General features: G+C 33.7%; 3 protein-coding genes across 4 annotated transcripts; 2 read left to right on the top strand and 1 right to left on the bottom strand.

The window, feature by feature from the left end:
• The first annotated feature begins 2,366 nt into the window (after positions 1 to 2,366).
• On the top strand, positions 2,367 to 9,775 carry LOC136411133 (barH-like 2 homeobox protein). Of its 2 annotated transcripts, none has more exons than XM_066393585.1 (4): positions 2,367 to 2,907; positions 9,095 to 9,261; positions 9,316 to 9,449; positions 9,505 to 9,775. In XM_066393585.1, the coding sequence occupies exons 1-4, from the start codon at positions 2,610 to 2,612 to the stop codon at positions 9,707 to 9,709; spliced, it is 804 nt and encodes a 267-aa protein (XP_066249682.1). In that variant the 5' UTR covers positions 2,367 to 2,609; the 3' UTR covers positions 9,710 to 9,775. The 2 variants fall into 2 exon arrangements, with proteins under 2 accessions (XP_066249682.1, XP_066249681.1); XM_066393584.1 differs by having other exon boundaries at positions 2,496 to 2,907; positions 9,316 to 9,452.
• Positions 9,776 to 10,552: 777 nt separating this feature from the next.
• hd (humpty dumpty) lies at positions 10,553 to 12,692 on the bottom strand. The gene is made up of 3 exons (XM_066393305.1): positions 11,561 to 12,692; positions 11,267 to 11,359; positions 10,553 to 11,192 (listed from the first exon to the last, which is right to left on the bottom strand). Exons 1-3 carry the CDS (start codon positions 12,569 to 12,571, stop codon positions 10,638 to 10,640), a joined length of 1,659 nt encoding a protein of 552 aa, XP_066249402.1. The 5' UTR covers positions 12,572 to 12,692; the 3' UTR covers positions 10,553 to 10,637.
• Positions 12,693 to 13,418: 726 nt separating this feature from the next.
• CycH (cyclin H) lies at positions 13,419 to 15,376 on the top strand. The gene is made up of 7 exons (XM_066393038.1): positions 13,419 to 13,525; positions 13,617 to 13,757; positions 14,245 to 14,441; positions 14,499 to 14,700; positions 14,756 to 14,987; positions 15,044 to 15,158; positions 15,215 to 15,376. The coding sequence occupies exons 2-7, from the start codon at positions 13,641 to 13,643 to the stop codon at positions 15,342 to 15,344; spliced, it is 993 nt and encodes a 330-aa protein (XP_066249135.1). The 5' UTR covers positions 13,419 to 13,525; positions 13,617 to 13,640; the 3' UTR covers positions 15,345 to 15,376.
• Positions 15,377 to 17,722: the final 2,346 nt, after the last annotated feature.

Raw genomic sequence — 17,722 nt, 5'->3', positions numbered from 1 at the left:
ATTTTGAAGAAAAAATTTTTTTTACCTAAATTTGTTGGGATTTCGCAAAAATTCGTCGCCTACAGAGCACCAGAAATATCTCTAAATTCGTTTTTAACACATTGTTCCTATTTCCATTTCAGAGATACATTCGCGTGTACCATTGACCTCTTTTTCCTCCACGCTGCTTGGTCCGAAGGATCAAAAAATGTGAGCATTTAATATATTCTGCTCTGAAGAAATTCAGAAATAATTTGCATTGAAATAGGCAATCGCTAGCACATACGTCTGAATTAAACTTATATAAATCCTGTTATTTTCAACTATTCCCTTATAAATGGTAAAGAGATATTGGAAATATAGTTTCCAAAACCGCTTTTACCATTACATGTTTGATCCTCATTGTTATTCTATGGCAGTAAACTCAGAGTGCCGTTTTCCGCACTACTACTCCCGTCCGTTGATTGAACCTTCAGGGCCGTAGGGAACGCAATTACCAATCAACATTTGCCGAAGAATCTCTGGTTTATGCTCCACAGAATAGTATAGGATTATTTGGCCGCCCTCAAGAGTCTCCTTCGAGATATACTACATCCCATTATGGAAATTTAGTTAACGACCTACATTTTTCGGGAGGTATTTAAAATAGTTTATTTCGTTATTATTTTTTTATTTGACACCCACGAAAAGCATTTTTTAAAAATAGAAACAATCAATATGATGAAATGATTAAAGGTGTTATGTAGTTCCTAAAAACAATAATTCTTGAGAACTCTACATATTGGTCGCTTTCGATAGAGTCAACAATTGCGCAACTATTTGGATTTCTGCTGAATGATAAACTACCTTTCAAAGATTTGTAAATGGTTGCTGAAGTTAATGGCGTAGAGAGGTCCCATTTCGGGACAAAAAAGAGTACATCTAAAAGAGTTTTTGAAAAAGGCCAATTTTGTGAAATTTTATATATTAAATGAACTATGTACTCCACTGAATCTTATTATAAATAATTTCCCAGCCATTATAAATAAATTATGTAAATATCAAGTTAAATGGCTAAAAATCAGTAGGGTAAAGAAACCGTTTTTGAATCCTAAAGGAATTTTAATTTTTGGTGAGAACACCGAAAATTGGGTATTACTCAAAAAATCATTAAAATCATCACTGAAGCGAAGAAATATTTAATTAAAAAAGTCGCTTCACACGTTTACTACTTTTAACTAAACAGAACTCACTTTTTACATTGTTTCATATTAATCGGAACTGAACTGGAAAGTGCAAACTTTTCTTAAAAACCTTAATATACAAGACCCACGAAACACCCAGTAATCTTTGATTTTCAATTTTTTAAAAAAGCATTTTGAGAGAGATGAGAGATTTGAATAAGCAAAATCATTGGAAAATGAACAAAACATCAAAGGAAGAATGAAAAAAGGGGAAATTTGCAATACTTTTGAGGATTTGTTGATGAATGAAAATTCAACGAAAACTTGCCAGAAATATCCAGAACCTCTTGTTTTTAAACACATGTACCTTACTTACTTATTTAGATAAAAAAAATCACTGAATAAAACATTAAAAAGAGAGTAAAAAAACGAAGAAATTATTTCTTCTTTTAAGGATTTGTGTCAATGTGCTTGAAAGTGCAGTGAAATTCCAAATAAAAGACGGATAGAAAAAAGATAACATATCATTTGAATAATTTTGGATAAAAATTTAAATCGGTAGCTCAAAAAACAGTGGCGTGAAATATGTAGTAGAAAGCTGGAGAAACCATGCATGAAAGACTGAAAAAAAGAAAATTTTTGAACATTTTTAGTACTCAAAAATAGACCATGTATGTACATATGGCAATGAGTTTCATTATGAACCATATGTCCCGGAAATTGAATTTATGTACACAGTAAATGTTACAACTAGGATAATTATTATATAAACCAATAATGTAAGAAATCTATTTAATAACACTTCGAAAACTTTTATTAGAAATCTTTCAGAAATTTATTATCGCAGTTAAATCATCTATCACGATAAATTTGAAGACATACATGGTCCGCTATTTTTTAGGTCTGCTTGCGAATCATCAACATTCCGATCAGTATCGAATAGCTCTGAATAAAAAATGAAGATCGGTAACTTCCGGACAGTTCCGTTAACCATCGACGTGACGATAACTCGCGAGTACCTTCGAATTACGATTCGTTACTTTTCGTTACTTCTCGAATGTAATCGAGATTAATTTAAAATATTGCCGGAAATTTTGATCTGCATGGATTCATTTAAGAAAATCCATATTTATCCGTCTCTTTTAAATACTTAATAAATTGCATCTACAATTTCAAGATAATTGGCTGCTGGTTAATTCTCCCATCGGCTATTTTAACCGAAACTCTAATTTATAGCTGTTAAACGAGTTATAAATAGTAACCACGGATATTAGTCCTCAAATTAATCATCTCCTGTTAACCATTAACGAAACCACGCCTCTCTAATTCCATTGGCCTGAGCACCACATGTGGGCATTTAGCGTGTTAACTTGTTTATATTAAGATGTTTAGTGTTCTTGAGATACGATTCGGGTCGCATTAATTGGCCGGGGGTTGTTCAATTGGGAAGGATTTTATCCCTTGATTATGAGCGGTCAGGGAGAGGGTGAATGTGCGGGTTTTTCGCCGGAATGTGCGGGGAAATTGAAGAGTTGCTCTAAGAAGTCGAAGAATTTTTTGATCGATTCGTTGCTTTCAACTGTTGATAGCAAGAATGAAGAGCAGGACAATAATAGGACTTGTAGTGCTTTAAATCAATTTGAAGAGGTTTTGCAGGGTACTACTGGTACTGATCATCATGGCTTGCCCAGATCAGACAGCTTGAGTCATGCTCAGAATGAGGAGGCGTTCTTGGAAAGAACTTATGGAAAAGACTACTTACATGGTAAGAAATATTGTTTGTTTTTTTTGTATAATTAAAGGGAAATTTGCAAAATTGTGGCTATTCGTGAAATTTTGAATTTTCTAATTAATATGGAAACAAGGCGACTCGCTCTTGTTTCAAAGCTAGCATGACAGCTTGTTTAGCCGAATGTATCAAAAACAAGAAAAAATCCTTCAATTAAGGCATAAAAACTGAGATTTCTAGCACAGATATCCCAACTTGTTTTCTATTTCAAAACGAACATTTTTCGATAATATCACATTTGATGGTGGGTAGGCTTTTCATTTATCGATGAGAGATCTTTGAGGCTCGGCGTAAAAATGCTTTAATAAAATAATAAAGGATAATCTGTTTCAATTCGAAAAAATCGGAAAAAAGTTTGCAGGATATAAAAAGGAACCGAAAAATCTCTGTAAAGCTACCTCCCATGGAAAGCTTTAAACAAATTCTCGAGACTCTCTTTAAAATTCGAGGCAAAAATTAAAAATGAATTGGCAATCTGCAAAAATCCCATTCCTTTGCGACAAAAAAAAACAAATTTCTTGCAGTTACGAAGCCATCTTGCCAATAAACAATGCCTGTACAATTCGAAAAATCTCTTATCTTGAAAATAACAATAGTTCTGAGAACATGTCGTAAAATTCCACAAAAAATCTTCAAAATACCAAGTAATTACCCTAATTATTTTAAAAATACTTTTAATATCAAAACATTAAGATGATCTCTTTAAAACCTCTTGAAACTCAAGTAATAATCAAACAATAAAATCGGTTGATAATGCCAGGAAACTTTAAAACACCGGTCAAAATTTAAAAATCAATTAGGAATAACTCACGAAAAAGATTTAAAAATCAACATAAACCTTCTTTAGTTAAGTTAGAAGAAAGCTTAAGTGGCTTCAACGTCGCTGAAAATCTCTGAACATTCCTAAAAAACTACAAGAGGTGTTCGAAGAACTCTCAGTTATCTCATAGAATCTACGCAAAACCTCAGGAAATTAGTGAAAATCCGGTTAAAATTCCTTATTAAATATTTTGTCCGCATCTCTATAAGAATATGATAATTAAACGTCTGTTTGTAAACAAATGATAAAGCCTATTATTGACAACAGCAAAACAAATGCTCCTGAGCGTGAATGATCAGTTCGAGAGTTAATGATGAGTCAGAAAGTTGATAAAGCGTTTAGGCGTGAATGATGAACTCATCAAATACAACCCATTAGTAATAAAAACGAAATTCTCCAAGACCTCCTACATACGTCTTCTTCCAGAATAAACCTAACAAAATTTCCATACACATGACGATCGTTAGGAAATTTAATAGGCCTAGTAAATCCTAAAAAGAAAGAAAAAAATTGTGGACTAGAGGAAAATTGATAAAAGTTTGTATTTGCATTAGAAAATTGAGAAAGAAACCTGATCTGATAATATGAGGTGACGAAATAGATGGAAAATCTGAGGAAATGTAAAAAAAAATATGTGTTTCAGAAGAAATCTTATGAAAAGTGAGGGCAAACGAAGGGAAAAACTGTGGAAATCTTAAGCATTGATGCTAATTTTACAACTACGACAGTGACTTGAGATTTTTATGAGCATATTGGAGAAGTCTTTTGAAATTTGATAATAAGAAATCTTGAGGACAATTTCATAACTTTAAAATTGACGTTTAATTATTGACAATACTTGAAACTGGGAAAAAAGGTGAAGAAGAAACCGTTTGATAATAATTATTTAATTTATATCGAAGATGAACAATGAGTTAAATTGGTGGTGATTAAAATAATTTATTTAAACACTTTTTTCCGCAGCTCACAACACACACACGCACACGACACATAACAAAAACATGTTAATCCGTACAAAGCAACAAATGTTGTCGAACATGAATAATGAGTTCGAGTGTGATTGATAAATTCATCATTCACGCTCGATAGCATTTGTACCTTAAAATACATCCCACTAGAATAGGCTCGATAAAACTTCTATATGCATAACGGTCGCCAGAAAATTTAGTAGGTCTAACAGAAAGAGGGAGAGCTCGGATAATTTATAAATATTTTCAGCATATTTAACGAGGAGACAGGAAATTGGGCCTTAGTTGACATGTTTTTAAAACATGGGCATTAAGCATGTCACAATATATGTATGTTGTAATATTTACTTCAGTGAAATGTTAACATTTCCTTCTATTCCTCAATTTCAGAGGTTTTATACTTAACTGCATGCTCTTAAAAATCACTTGTTTGCATATTAGAAAGATTACATCGACACGCTCACATTCGAGCAAACTATGTGTAGCTATTTCCAGTAATGAGACCTAAGGTGTCGACAAAAACGAATAATTGCAAATAGATTTTAAATAACATCAAAACAAATGTAAAGGAAAGCCAGCAATCCTGACTCTCGGTAATTAGGCAGCATTTAGTGTCACTTTGTCTTCTAAAATACTTCCTGTCAATTAGGCGTTGATGTATGGCCGGAGAAACATGCATAAGAGCCAGGAATAAATCCGTAGACAGCACACTCTCAAAACGCGTTCTTGAGATTTTCAAATTTGTGTTTGTTGTTTCTATTCGAGCGGATTTAGACTTCAAAGTTGCATCGAACTGACCGACATAATTCTTCAGTCTACCCAGCATCAGAAGAAACATCGATAATCAATAAGAAAAATTTCTGCTTCAGCTTGAATTTCATTTTTTATGCTCAACTCGAAATGCGTTTTTGAGATATTGAAATTCGTGTTTGCTGCGGCTCGGGTTAATTTACGCTTCCAAGTTGTATTGCACTTACTGATAAAATTTTTCCTACTAAAAGGTATCAGAAGAAGCATCCATGATCATTAATAAAATTTTGCTTCAACTTAATTTTCGTTTTTAGCGTTTGACTCAAAACGTGTTCTTAAGATAGGCAATTTTGAGTTTGTTGCTTCTAAACAAATGGATTTGGACTTCAACGTTTCACCGAAGTGACCGACATAATTCTTCAGACTAAACACCACGAGAAGCAGCACCGATGATTAACAAGAAAAATTCTGTTTCAGCTAAAATTTCATTTTTAGCGCTTCACTCAAAACGCATTCTTGAGATATTCAAATTTATGTTTATTGCTTCTATTCGAGTGGATTCAGACATCAAAGTCTAATCCAATCTATCGAAATCTAACTTATCGATGCAATTTTTTAGACTAAAAAGCATCAGAAGAAACATAGATGATGAATAAAAAAAATTCTGCTTCATATTAAATTTCATATTTAGTGCTTAATGATGAGTTAATAAGGTACCTAATGAGGCGTGACAATTTAAGTCCTCAAAGGAACCGCTCTGATGTGGTGTCAAAGCGTTGGAATTTGGGGACAGAACGGCGCCAAGTTGCCAAATTCCTCAGTGGTAAATAGAGCATTATGAGGTTGATTGATGTCTTAAAGCTTTATTATTAAAACTAAAAGGTAGTCGACAAATATGTGAATAGTTCATCCTGTTTAAGGTGAATGCCAAATTTTAAGTGAGTATTAAGTACCACATCACATTAAATTTGAATTCAAGCGGATAAGTGTAGCGATTGCTACTTTTTAACAGTATTTTCAGTTATTTCTGGGATAGCAAAAAAATTTGTCAATCTCCTGAAGTTTTCCTTCAGTTTCTCATTCCAGACTTTAATTTCATTGACCCTCAACTTACCATCAAATTTCGAACTTGGAAAACTTTCTTCATGTAGAAGTAGATCGAAATCTGTTTGTTTTCATTTTAGTTTCCACGGCAGAAAAAAGGAGCTTATGACCGGCCAGCATTGTTATATTTTGTCGACTCATCGCTCAGGGCAACGGGCAGTAAAGTTGCAATAATGCACCTCGCCTTTGGCAACGGAACGTAAAGTAAAAATAAAGCCTTTAATGAAATAACTAAGTGGAATATTATTTTGCTTGCATGTAGAAAATTAAAAAATTATTATTTATGCGTAAAACGTTGTACTCAGAAAGGGACGAAAGAAGAATTACACATTTTACCGTATAAAAACTTAGCCGGCGGACGTAATTTTCTTCTTTCCCCATTTCAATATTTGTCATTATCGTAAAAAAAATCACATATTCCTAATTAATTGTTGATCTCTTCTGGATTAAACAGAGTGTTATTTAAGTACGTGGCCAAAATTCAAAAGGATGATCTTTGAATAATTCTAAGATGAAAAGTTTATATAAACATAGGTCCGGTAATGCTTCGTATTCAAAATACATGGTATCAAACTTTTTTTTAATCGTTCCATATTAAGAAAAACTCCAAAATAACAATAAGGCGCAAACTAATATGACATTGAAACTTGGTGATCGTTTTTAACGTAGTACAAAGGAATCTAAAGCTAAGAATTTTTGTTTCCTCTTGCTAGTGGCGTGCACAGGGGTAACTCCGGAAATCTAAGAAAAATTAAACAAGAAAAACGTTTTATTAAAATTAAACTTAAATAAATGGAACGCAGTTTTTTTAGTAAAAAATATTTAACAAAAAGTCAATGCTAAATTTCAATAAAATCGGCTACAGGATTATTAAGATTTTTACGAAAAAAACAATTTAAAAAAAGTTTTACACTCTATATTTTAAAAACAAAACATTACCGGACCTATGCTTATATAAACTTTTCGCCTTAAAATCACCCAAAGAATCACCCCTTTAAGTTTGGCCGCGTACTTAAATAACACCCTATATACTCTCAACTTAAATGCATTTCATTGATGTTAACTAAGGAAATCACTTGCCGATTTAGGTGTTCAAAACAACTGTTAATTTTTTTTTAGTAGATTTAACTTGTATAGCTTTAAGCTGTGCAAGTTTAACCTTATGTAGGTTTAACTTCCGCAGGTTTAACCTCCGCAGGTTTAACATGAAGTGCTTATTTAGAGGCAACACGCTGAAAAAGTAAATGCTTGAATTCACACGTATGTACCATATTGAGTAGTTTTGTCTACATTTCTATTAAGTAAATATGGTATTGAAATAAGGCATCAACCTGCACGTCGATTCGAATAATCTGTGGAAATGTAGGCGAGTAACGATTTAAAACCTGTGAACAGTGGACATTTGATTTTGATTTATCGACGTTGCTACACTCTGGGTTTATGTTATGAGTTGATTTGTCCCAGACATTTTAGACCCGCTCTTCTAGCTTTCAACCATGGTGAAAGTTGAAATTCTTCTCGTGGGCACAGATGTGCCCAAATTAACTAAGACGATCAGATGTTTTAAGAATCCATGGGATTTATCTGCCAATTTCCTTAATTATTATTAATGATATTGGACCCTAACTAGCCCACTTATATTCCCCGACCATAAACGCACATTAAAAGCATTCCGGAACTTTTAATTGCACAACCATCACACTTTGCGTCTCATTAATAATTAAGATCCAGTGACATCCTAATTTATTTCGAAAGGAGACGCGAGAGGTCTCTTTTTTAATCATTTTCATCGCTTTCTGGATCATTAGACAGTTTAAAATCTAATTTCGTCCGCGGCGCAAATTACCGTCTTCTAAACGTGTCTGCACTTCCCACCCGACGTTTCCAACATAAATTTTGCCACGGTAAATTAAAAACAACTGTTTGGTGTAATATTTGAGACACATCGTCGTCGCGATAAAGACTTTACAAGACACCATATATCTTCGCTTAATAACAATATCCGGGAACCAATTAGTGGAGAAAAATTGCCCGACACCCCTGCCTTTATGCTCATGGCAACGGCATTTAGTATTAAATTTGTACCTGGTAGAAGGAGTTTCTAACCAATTTACAATCAAAGACTATCCACAAACATACTGGTCAAGTAAAGCATTTTTTGTGAGACGCCATCTCACGGTGCCATAGGAAATCAATAAACTCACTTAAGTACTCGAGAGATTACTTACCCCGAGTACTGCCCACAATTTTCTAACCAATGATCGCCATCGTAAAGGCTCTTCTTCTCCAATACTTGTTCATTACGTTGCTCATGTGGCGTTATCTGAAATCAATAAAGCCACTTTTATTTACTATCAAAAATTTTTCACTCAAAGACTATCTAGACTCATCCACTCTGGTGAGTTGATAACATTTTTGGGTGAAATGTGAAATTATTCATTTGATTACGCGAAAGCATTAAAAGACGGCGCCATTCTGAAAAATCCTCAAAATCTTCTTTACATTTTGCTTTAAATTCTAGATGCAATTGCAAGTTACAAAGCTGAGGACGACCGGAAAAAGAGACCCAGAACAGCATTTACCGCCTCGCAGATTAAATCCCTGGAAGCCGAGTTCGAGAAAAACAAGTACCTTTCGGTTGCTAAAAGATGCCAGTTGTCAAAGACCCTTAAATTAACTGAAACGCAGGTAGCATTTCATCGATCAAATCAAGAAAGATAATATTTTTTCCGCATACTATAGATTAAAATATGGTTCCAAAACAGAAGAACCAAATGGAAAAGAAAATACACCAATGACCTCGAATTCCTAGCACAGCAATACTACAGTTCCTTAGGCATCCTCACTCCAAGACCAATATTTGTCGGAGACAGACTGTGGTGAGAACCCTTTAGTATTTTGGTACCAACGAACATTTTTTGTTTCTTTCAGGTTCTTCAACTATCCAAACCAGGCAGGACCATCCTCGGCTGTTCCTGCGCATCACTATTCAAGTGCAACAGCGCAACTGAGGTTCGCTCCTCAGAGAGCATGCGTGCAGAACTACCTGGAGTGTCAAAGTGCGACGGAAATGAGATCGGACTGCTCCCCTATTGTGCATTTACAGAATTTTGAGAGACAATTTGAAAATAGTTAAAATGTTGTAGGTAATCATAAAATATTGTTGCAATAATTACATTGTTCTAAAATGGCTGGTTAGCCATTATTTTCTGTGGCGAGAGATCGTCTTAAATATTTAACTCTACTATAAACTCTCCATTTTTTAAAAATAGAATACACCTCTTACGTCCTTCCAGCCAATTAAAAGATATTTTTTGTCCCTCCTATTGTCCCCATAACCAATCAAACGCAAATCCGATTTTTCAAACGTCAGAACGCCCATTCCCCAAGGCATCTGATCAGCCATGAACCATTTTACAGAACGCTTCGTTTTTCTTTGCATATTTCACATCTACACGAAAAAAATGCTCCTTCCCAATAATCAATTTTCACAAATGTTTTACATTTACAAACGTCATATATTAAATCTGGATATTTTGTTTATGGCGTTACTTAATCCAAAATGTCATGTTCTTTCTTATGATTTTATGATCAAAAAATTATTTCTTTTTCAGGTGATGTATCAACGTTCTAGAATTTTTTAAAACACTACAGCACCATCTTCATAAGCTTAAAGCAAGTGAAAGCAGTAGATGTAGGTATACAGCTCAAAAAGATTCCGCACTAAAAGAATTAATGAACATTTATGAGCCTACTGTTATAAACCTTTTGAATTACACAAACTGAATCTGGTCCTAATTTGGACAGTTGTGATACACCTGCCTCAGCCAGTGATTGAACACAATGGGCGTGGCAATAATAAGCCCCACCAGAACAATAGAAAACCTGTAGTTACGACTATTAAAACCAAATTGTTCACATAAACCAATTATGTTACGAGGTAATAAAACAGACAGACAACAACAAACACCACAAAGAAGATAATTAATTACTTTATTGATCCCTCTCATACTTTTTAATAAATACCCACATTCATACCAATTAAATCCTAGCTACCATCGACTTCAGCTCCACGTAAATTTCCCCGTTTCACCGGAATATTTCAAACACTCTAAATTACTCACTGCATCTCTAGAGCAAAAACTATTCAAAACTTTAAGGCTAAGACCGCAATCTTTAAGATTTTCTTTCCCGAAAATCGCAGATCCTCTCTCTTCGACATTTCCTTTTTTTGGATTGACCATATCACCTTGACTAAAACTCCTGGTACTCTCAACATCACTAAAGGTCATTGTGACGCTGTGCTCATGGCTGTTGGTATTGAAGATATTGTGGACGGTACTAGGCAAAACTGGGCCGGTTAATTCTATCGAAAAATAATCGTTTCCCTCGGAATGCATTTTATTTTCCCTCACTTTAAGGGCATTGAGGGTGGCTCCACAAAATGCCACTGGAGAGAGTAGAGTTGGAGGTACCCCAGCTAAAGGGCCGGTTGACGGTATGGTGCTTTTACAGTTTAATAGGAAGTTGAAAAATGCATTAACTTCCATTCCTTTGATTAAAATGAGGCTTTGGTCAGTTCTGTCTACTTGGCATTCAGTGATATGCTCGATTCGGTTCTGCATGATAAAAGTTTTGTTGCCCAAAAAACGAGAATAGAAAATCAATCAACAGGATAATTTTACAAACATACCTGAGTATACATAATATGCTTTATGTCTTCAGCATTAATTCCTAAGTCGCTGAACAAGTCCTCCTCAAGTTCAGGGTCATCATGATGGTGATTCTGAGGATATAATACAATTTTCATTGACTTTAATAATAAATAAATAAGATTTGATTGCATCCTATACATGCACAAGAAAACAGTTAAGTAAATTATGCCTGAGGGAATGCCAACATACAGAGTTTTTCACAAATGAGTCACTTACAAGTAATTATACTACTGAGTTTACTACATTCAATTTAATAATAGGCAAAAACTAACCAAATTACTCTGCCCAGGAGCATCCTCTTCTGCACCATTTCTACTCATTCCAGCTTTAATTTGCCCTCCAAACTTCAGAGGCATGTGAAATTCAATACCTTCCTCTGTAAGCAAACTCCGAAACCCTCTTGTACTGGGGCTCACCATCACATTAAAATCAGCATAACCAGAGATGCCAGATGCTCGAAACAAGGCTGTAAAGCTGTTTGCACAAACATAAAAATAAGGGCATTGTCTTGTCTTTATTAAGTGATAAAGAGATGTAAAACTGTCAGTCCATGACTCATAGAGTTTAGTTTTTATTACAGAATTGCCCCCTAAACTCATTCCGTTAAAATCACTTTTTGATATGCTTCTTGGAAACAGAGTGAGCCATGGCAGGTATGGATGCTGCCAATAAAGGGAACATTGATGGAATTGTGCATTTGGGGAGACATCCAAGGAGATGTCACATTTCTCCATATCAAGGCAGCGAGTGAAGCTGGTAATACCTGAGGACTCTTCACTGATTTTCAGCTTTTGACTCCAAGGAAATGGTTTCAGTGATATTAGCCTCATTTTACGTTTCAATGTCCAGTCAACAGGGCAAAATGTGGATTCACTAAATTTCTCTTCAGTTGCAATCTCTTCACCTTTAAAGATACTTTTATTGTTTAAAGTAGATAAAATATTACTGAAGCTTGTAGGAACAGGTTCTTGTTGACTGGTAGAAGTGCTATTATTGAGCAATTTAAATAAGGTTGGGTCAGTAGTTTCGCTTAATATTTCCTCACTAATTTTCCCTTTTTTCACTTGAGCCTCCTCCACAGCAAAGGGATTTTTTCGTTTCCTTGAATTCAAGACATTTTCAAGTATCACTGAGTCCTGAGTAGGCAGTTTGTAAGCAGGGCTTGTACTTTTACTACCATTTATCCGTTCTTGTAAAGCTCGCTTTTTAAACTTCAATTTTTGCAATTTTAAGAGCTCTTTGGGATGCTGCCAACTTGAAGGGGCGCCTGAGGCGTTCAGCATGGTGTTTTATATAAACGTCTATCTGAACAGAAATTATATGTGGAGATATTGATGGTTAGAGGTGAAAAATAACTTTTAAATTTAAATATTAATATAATAAATTCAAAAATTTGAAATTTATTTAGCTTTTTGCTTCCATATGTTTTAAATAAAATGAAATATAAAAAAATAAATAATCTCAAAAGTGTCATATTTAGAGACAAAAAAAAGTGTTTATCTTGCACTTCAGTGTCAACAGAGTATGTAGAGCAAAATGATAGGCTTTCTAAATGAGTAGCAACGCTGCGAACGACACACGGCAATACAAGGTGACCGAAAAAAAAACTAATCTATTGTCACTAATGTGAAAATTTGAAAAATATCTGTTTTTAATTGGAATCACTGTTCTCTATCATATGAAATTTTTGGTGACACTGCCCCTTCGTAGCTACTTCGAAATATGAATTCCACGTAATAGTAAATTAGGAATTGTATTAGGAAATTTATGTCTTGCGTCCCATACATCATTATTATTACTGAAAATAAAGATTAGATACTGGCAGCGATGGTAAAACCCTCTAAAGGGTCTTTCATTGATCTGAAAAAGAAATTGCAAATTAAGGTGTTAAGGCAAATCATTAAAATTTATCAGTTTAAAACCTTAAAAGTAAGATTTTCTCATTCTGAAATGCTGGTTTTAAAAAAATTACACTTGCAATTAAAAATACGTTACAATTTTTCTTGCCCGATCTCTCTAACTTAAATCAATTCACCTACATGAGCGACCGCGGAAAACCCCTAATTCGGTTTTGACGTTTGTTTTTAATATTGAGGTTAGAAGATTTGTTTATATCAGTTAAAAGCTAAAAGCAATTCGAACTAATTTTAACTAATGTTAATTATTCCTCAAAAATTCGTTAGCTAACTAATAAATATTTTCACCAATTATTTATATATGTATACCAACGTATTAAGGTAAGTATTACTGTGTTTAAACAGCAGATTAATTAAATCATTAACTAAAACCATCAATTTAAAAAGTCTTCACGACCAGTCATTATTGCAGATCGTTTTGATATAGCTTTAAAATATGTTTCCCTCAAGTTCGCAACGTAAATACTGGATGTTTGAGAGCGAAGATGAATTAAATAGTTTAAGAGAAACAGCTAATGCTAAATACATTCAATTGCAAGGAAGAAGTTATGGCGTAAGTATGGTGATCAAATCATATAAAGAAAAGCCTGAAAGGCTCATTATTTCATATTAAATACGTATAAGAGGATTTGTTTATTACATATAAGTAAAAATATTGGTACATTAATACTTAGAGTCTAAAAATTATGTTTCTGATTTATATAGTAGAGGATTTTTTTTTATGTAACATTACTAAGTCTAAGACCTATAAAGTTGAAGTATCGGCAAGATTTGCATGAGAATAAAGTTCTATTTAAGAGAAACAAATGCTGTTATTAGTGCTGCATATTCAGAATACTGTCTTTCTGCTAAACTTACCAGCACTTTAACAAGTTGGCTCTAAGCCATGCAAGTTTTCTTACAATATAATTATTTTAAGTAAGTGTGTTAATTGTCTAGTTCTAGTAATTATGTCAATGTGATTGGTGGATTGTGATAGTTAATGCTTTACTTTATACTGAAGTTTTAAATATTTTTGTTTCACAAAACCAAAATTTTAGGATGCTTCTAAAGCAAATTTCTTCCTTACCCCAGAAGAAGAGCGAGTAATGGTAAAAAAGTTCCAACTGAATTTAAGAGATTTTTGTAAAAGATTCCAACCTGCCATGCCTAGATGCGTTATGGGAACTGCATTCCATTATTTCAAAAGATTTTACATTACAAACTCAGTTATGAACTTTCATCCTAAGGAAATTATGTAAATCTTTTTCTTTATTAGGGGAATAAAAACTAAAATATCTTAATTTTTTTTAAGGGTAACATGTGTTTATTTGTCCTGTAAAGTCGAGGAATTTAATGTATCAATTCAACAATTTGTTGCTAATATTAAAGGAGATAGGGAAAAGGCTACAGATATTATTCTAAATAATGAACTTTTGTTAATGGAACAATTAAACTTTCATCTAGCAATCCACAATCCTTTCAGACCTGTGGAAGGATTACTTATTGACATAAAGGTATTTGGTTATGGCTTCCAAAGTATAGTCTCCTGGATGATTACTATCCTTTTAGACTAGAGGGTCCCTGCATGATCCTGAACGTTTGCGTCAAGGAACTGAACAGTTTCTTGAAAGAGCATTATTAACAGATTCAATTCTTCTGTATTCCCCTAGTCAAGTAGCACTAGCTGCCATTCTCCATGCAGCTTCCAAACTCCAAGAGAACTTAGATTCTTATGTAACAGAAGTGTTATTTGGGAATGGTGGAAGGGATAAGTTGGAGGTGTTAATTGATGCTGTTAGAGGTGAGAATGATTGAGCTTTCTGTGTTAAATTGTGGAGAAATATCGAGTATTTTTAGCAATTAGATCTATGGAGAAAACGGCAGATAGCGCACCCGACAAGAGCTACATTAAGATTTTGGATAAAAAACTGGATAAATGCAGGAACCCTGAGAATAATCCTGATAGCGACATGTTAGTCATATCATCTGATTTGTAGAAGCTATTTCTACATTGCGGGTTTATTTTAGATACAAGAAGAAGATGCAAGCAATGTTAGATGAGGACGATGATTTATATTACACAATATCAGCTCAGAATCAACAAAGGAACGACTCAGCTTTGAATATGAGCATTCCAGTCTCTCCTGAAGTGGCTTAGTTTTGTAATTTTGCAATAAAGTATTATGAAATTCTGGGACTTGTTTAAATAAATAAACGTTGCGCAATATCTTCACTAAGAGACATGTCATTGCCCTACGGAAGAAACGTTATCGATGTTATTAAGAATTATATATTATTTGAATCGCAAGCTTCATGATGTACTTGATACAGTTTTGCTTCAATGGGCGTGGTTGGGGATAATTGTAAAATATATTTTGCTTTAAAATTTTATGTTGGTGCATACATTAAAAAGGAATCTTTAGAGCTATTTTAGTGAGGAGATTGGTATACATGCTCTTTGGTCGTTTTTACATTGCGAGGCCTATCCTTTGACGTTGGTCCTCAAGTTCGCAATGTAAATGCAGGATGTTTGAGAGCGAAGATGAATTAAATGGCTTAAGGGAAGAGACAAATGCTAACACATTCAATTACAAGGAAGGGTTATGGTGTAAGTATGCAAAACTACATAAAGTAGATCTCAAAAGGCTTACTGTTTTATATTAAATATCTATGAAGGTTAAAGTATTTGTTCATCAAGTATAAGTAAAAATACTTATTAATTTGTATTACTATGTATACTAAACTTACAAGTTTCTGGACACTGAGGTGGACGAAATATGCCTCTATGTAATAGCTAAATTCAATGATTCTCTTAAAAGTTTACGAGAGGAATAATACGGGATTTGTCCTTTGAAGTTGAGTTGTGCCAATTTGATCTATTGATCCATATAAAGGGGAGGATCGCATCGAGTTGAAGTTAAGGCAGAATTTATTTTACTGATAATGAATAAAACTGGTGCCACAATTGCTATATTATAAATAATTGTTTCCTTATTGAATATCAGCAGTTAAAGTTAAATAGTCATAAACGTTTTAAATTATAGTTGTAATATTGCTTTTCTATTAAAAAGATATTAAAAAGATTGCTCTCGCTCTCTTTGAATCGAATTACAATAAATTTGTCCTGATGTAAGTTCTTTTTTACGTCTTCTTTGTGTAGACAAACGATTCGAATAGAGGCGAAATCAAATATTTTGTTAAAAATATTTGTCCATTTTGTATGAGTAAAGATACTTTTGTGTTTATCTTATAATGTAAATCAGTTACTTGTTTCTGGACAATATGGTGGATGATAATGTGCCTCTATATAACATTATTGGTTTAATAGAAGAGATTAAAGTAAAATTGAAGAACTGCTCTCAGCTTGAATATCAGCAGACAAATTTAAATAAACATTAATACGTAAAATTATTACTTTTTAATTAAATTTAAAGTTAAATATTGCTTTACTATTGCAAACCAGATTACTCTGTTTTCGAATCGAGCGGCACCGGATCTTTTCCCAGATATAAGATCTTTTTTACGTGGATGCTTTTTTCTTTCTTTTAAGTAGACAAATGAGTCAAACGTTCGAAATTCGGCAATTTCTTTACAGTTTATTAAATGTAGTTTAGTCCTTCTATCAATAGACGATTAACCCTTTTATCAATAGACCGGAAAAAAGGACTGTATGTAGCCATAATATTTCTATAATATACACAAAAGATTAATGTTACATTGGGAAAAAGGTATTGGGCATAAAATGTATATTATTACTTACCGAGTTATTTGAGGTTTTAGTAACAATAAGGCTAGTCGAGCGAAAGACCAACGGAGTATAGTCATAGTGTTTGCTAGTAACCATCAAAGGACGCACCCAGCAGATGTAAAAATAACGAAAATATGATAGCGGTACCATCTGGTATTGAACCAATCTCCTCGCTCGGATAGTCGAAATATATTGTCTAAAGACGCGTCATTTACCTCTAAACTGCAAGGAATCACATTTAAATTTTCTATAATTTCACCCTCAAGGTAAACGTTAATTTCGGATCTCCGGAAACAAGAGAAAATTCTCGTTCTTTGTCGAGGGTTTCTCATGTTTTCTGCTAAAATAGGACGAGGAATGAGGGCGCATCTGCTTTCAAAGAATCACATTAACAATTTCCTAAATTACGGAGAATAAACGATACTTATATCTATCAATAATGGGCAAAAGAGAGGTCATGGCACTTAGTTTTTAGAACCCCACAGAATCCTATTATATATAAAAATTGAAAAAATCGATGTTGCCTTTGGATCCAGAGAATTTGATTTATATAGCAGAGCCGAAAAAACACTACAGCGATGTGTTACTATGGCTATCATTATGGAGAATATTATGCGACTGAGGTACTCACCGGATATGGAGTGTTCAGCAGTTACCTGCGTAAGACAGATTCATGTGAAGACAAATTTGTTCTCTGAATTAGTTCTATGATAGCAGAGGCGATCTAGAGCACACGGTGTATAGGTGTATAAGACTTGATTTTCTTCACGAGGAGTCAAAAGGCCAAA

The sequence above is a fragment of the Euwallacea similis genome, chromosome 9 (assembly GCF_039881205.1).
Source record: "Euwallacea similis isolate ESF13 chromosome 9, ESF131.1, whole genome shotgun sequence".
Taxonomy (NCBI): Eukaryota; Metazoa; Arthropoda; class Insecta; order Coleoptera; family Curculionidae; genus Euwallacea; species Euwallacea similis.
This window is presented reverse-complemented; position numbering and strand designations above follow the sequence as displayed.

Bases quoted from the DNA above. Each gene is read 5' to 3' on its own strand.
- hd (XM_066393305.1), bottom strand. From the start codon at position 12,571: ATGCTGAACGCCTCAGGCGCCCCTTCAAGTTGGCAGCATCCCAAAGAG. The intron at 11,360-11,560 runs GTTAGTTTTTGC...TTATATCCTCAG, and splicing joins CTCCTGGGCAGAGTAATTTG to AATCACCATCATGATGACCC. The intron at 11,193-11,266 runs GTATGTTTGTAA...TTTATCATGCAG, and splicing joins AGCATATTATGTATACTCAG to AACCGAATCGAGCATATCAC.
- LOC136411133 (XM_066393584.1), top strand. From the start codon at position 2,610: ATGAGCGGTCAGGGAGAGGGTGAATGTGCGGGTTTTTCGCCGGAATGT. The intron at 9,262-9,315 runs GTAGCATTTCAT...CGCATACTATAG, and splicing joins TTAAATTAACTGAAACGCAG to ATTAAAATATGGTTCCAAAA. The intron at 9,453-9,504 runs GTGAGAACCCTT...TGTTTCTTTCAG, and splicing joins TTTGTCGGAGACAGACTGTG to GTTCTTCAACTATCCAAACC.
- CycH (XM_066393038.1), top strand. From the start codon at position 13,641: ATGTTTCCCTCAAGTTCGCAACGTAAATACTGGATGTTTGAGAGCGAA. The intron at 13,758-14,244 runs GTAAGTATGGTG...CCAAAATTTTAG, and splicing joins TGCAAGGAAGAAGTTATGGC to GATGCTTCTAAAGCAAATTT. The intron at 14,701-14,755 runs GTATTTGGTTAT...CTATCCTTTTAG, and splicing joins GATTACTTATTGACATAAAG to ACTAGAGGGTCCCTGCATGA.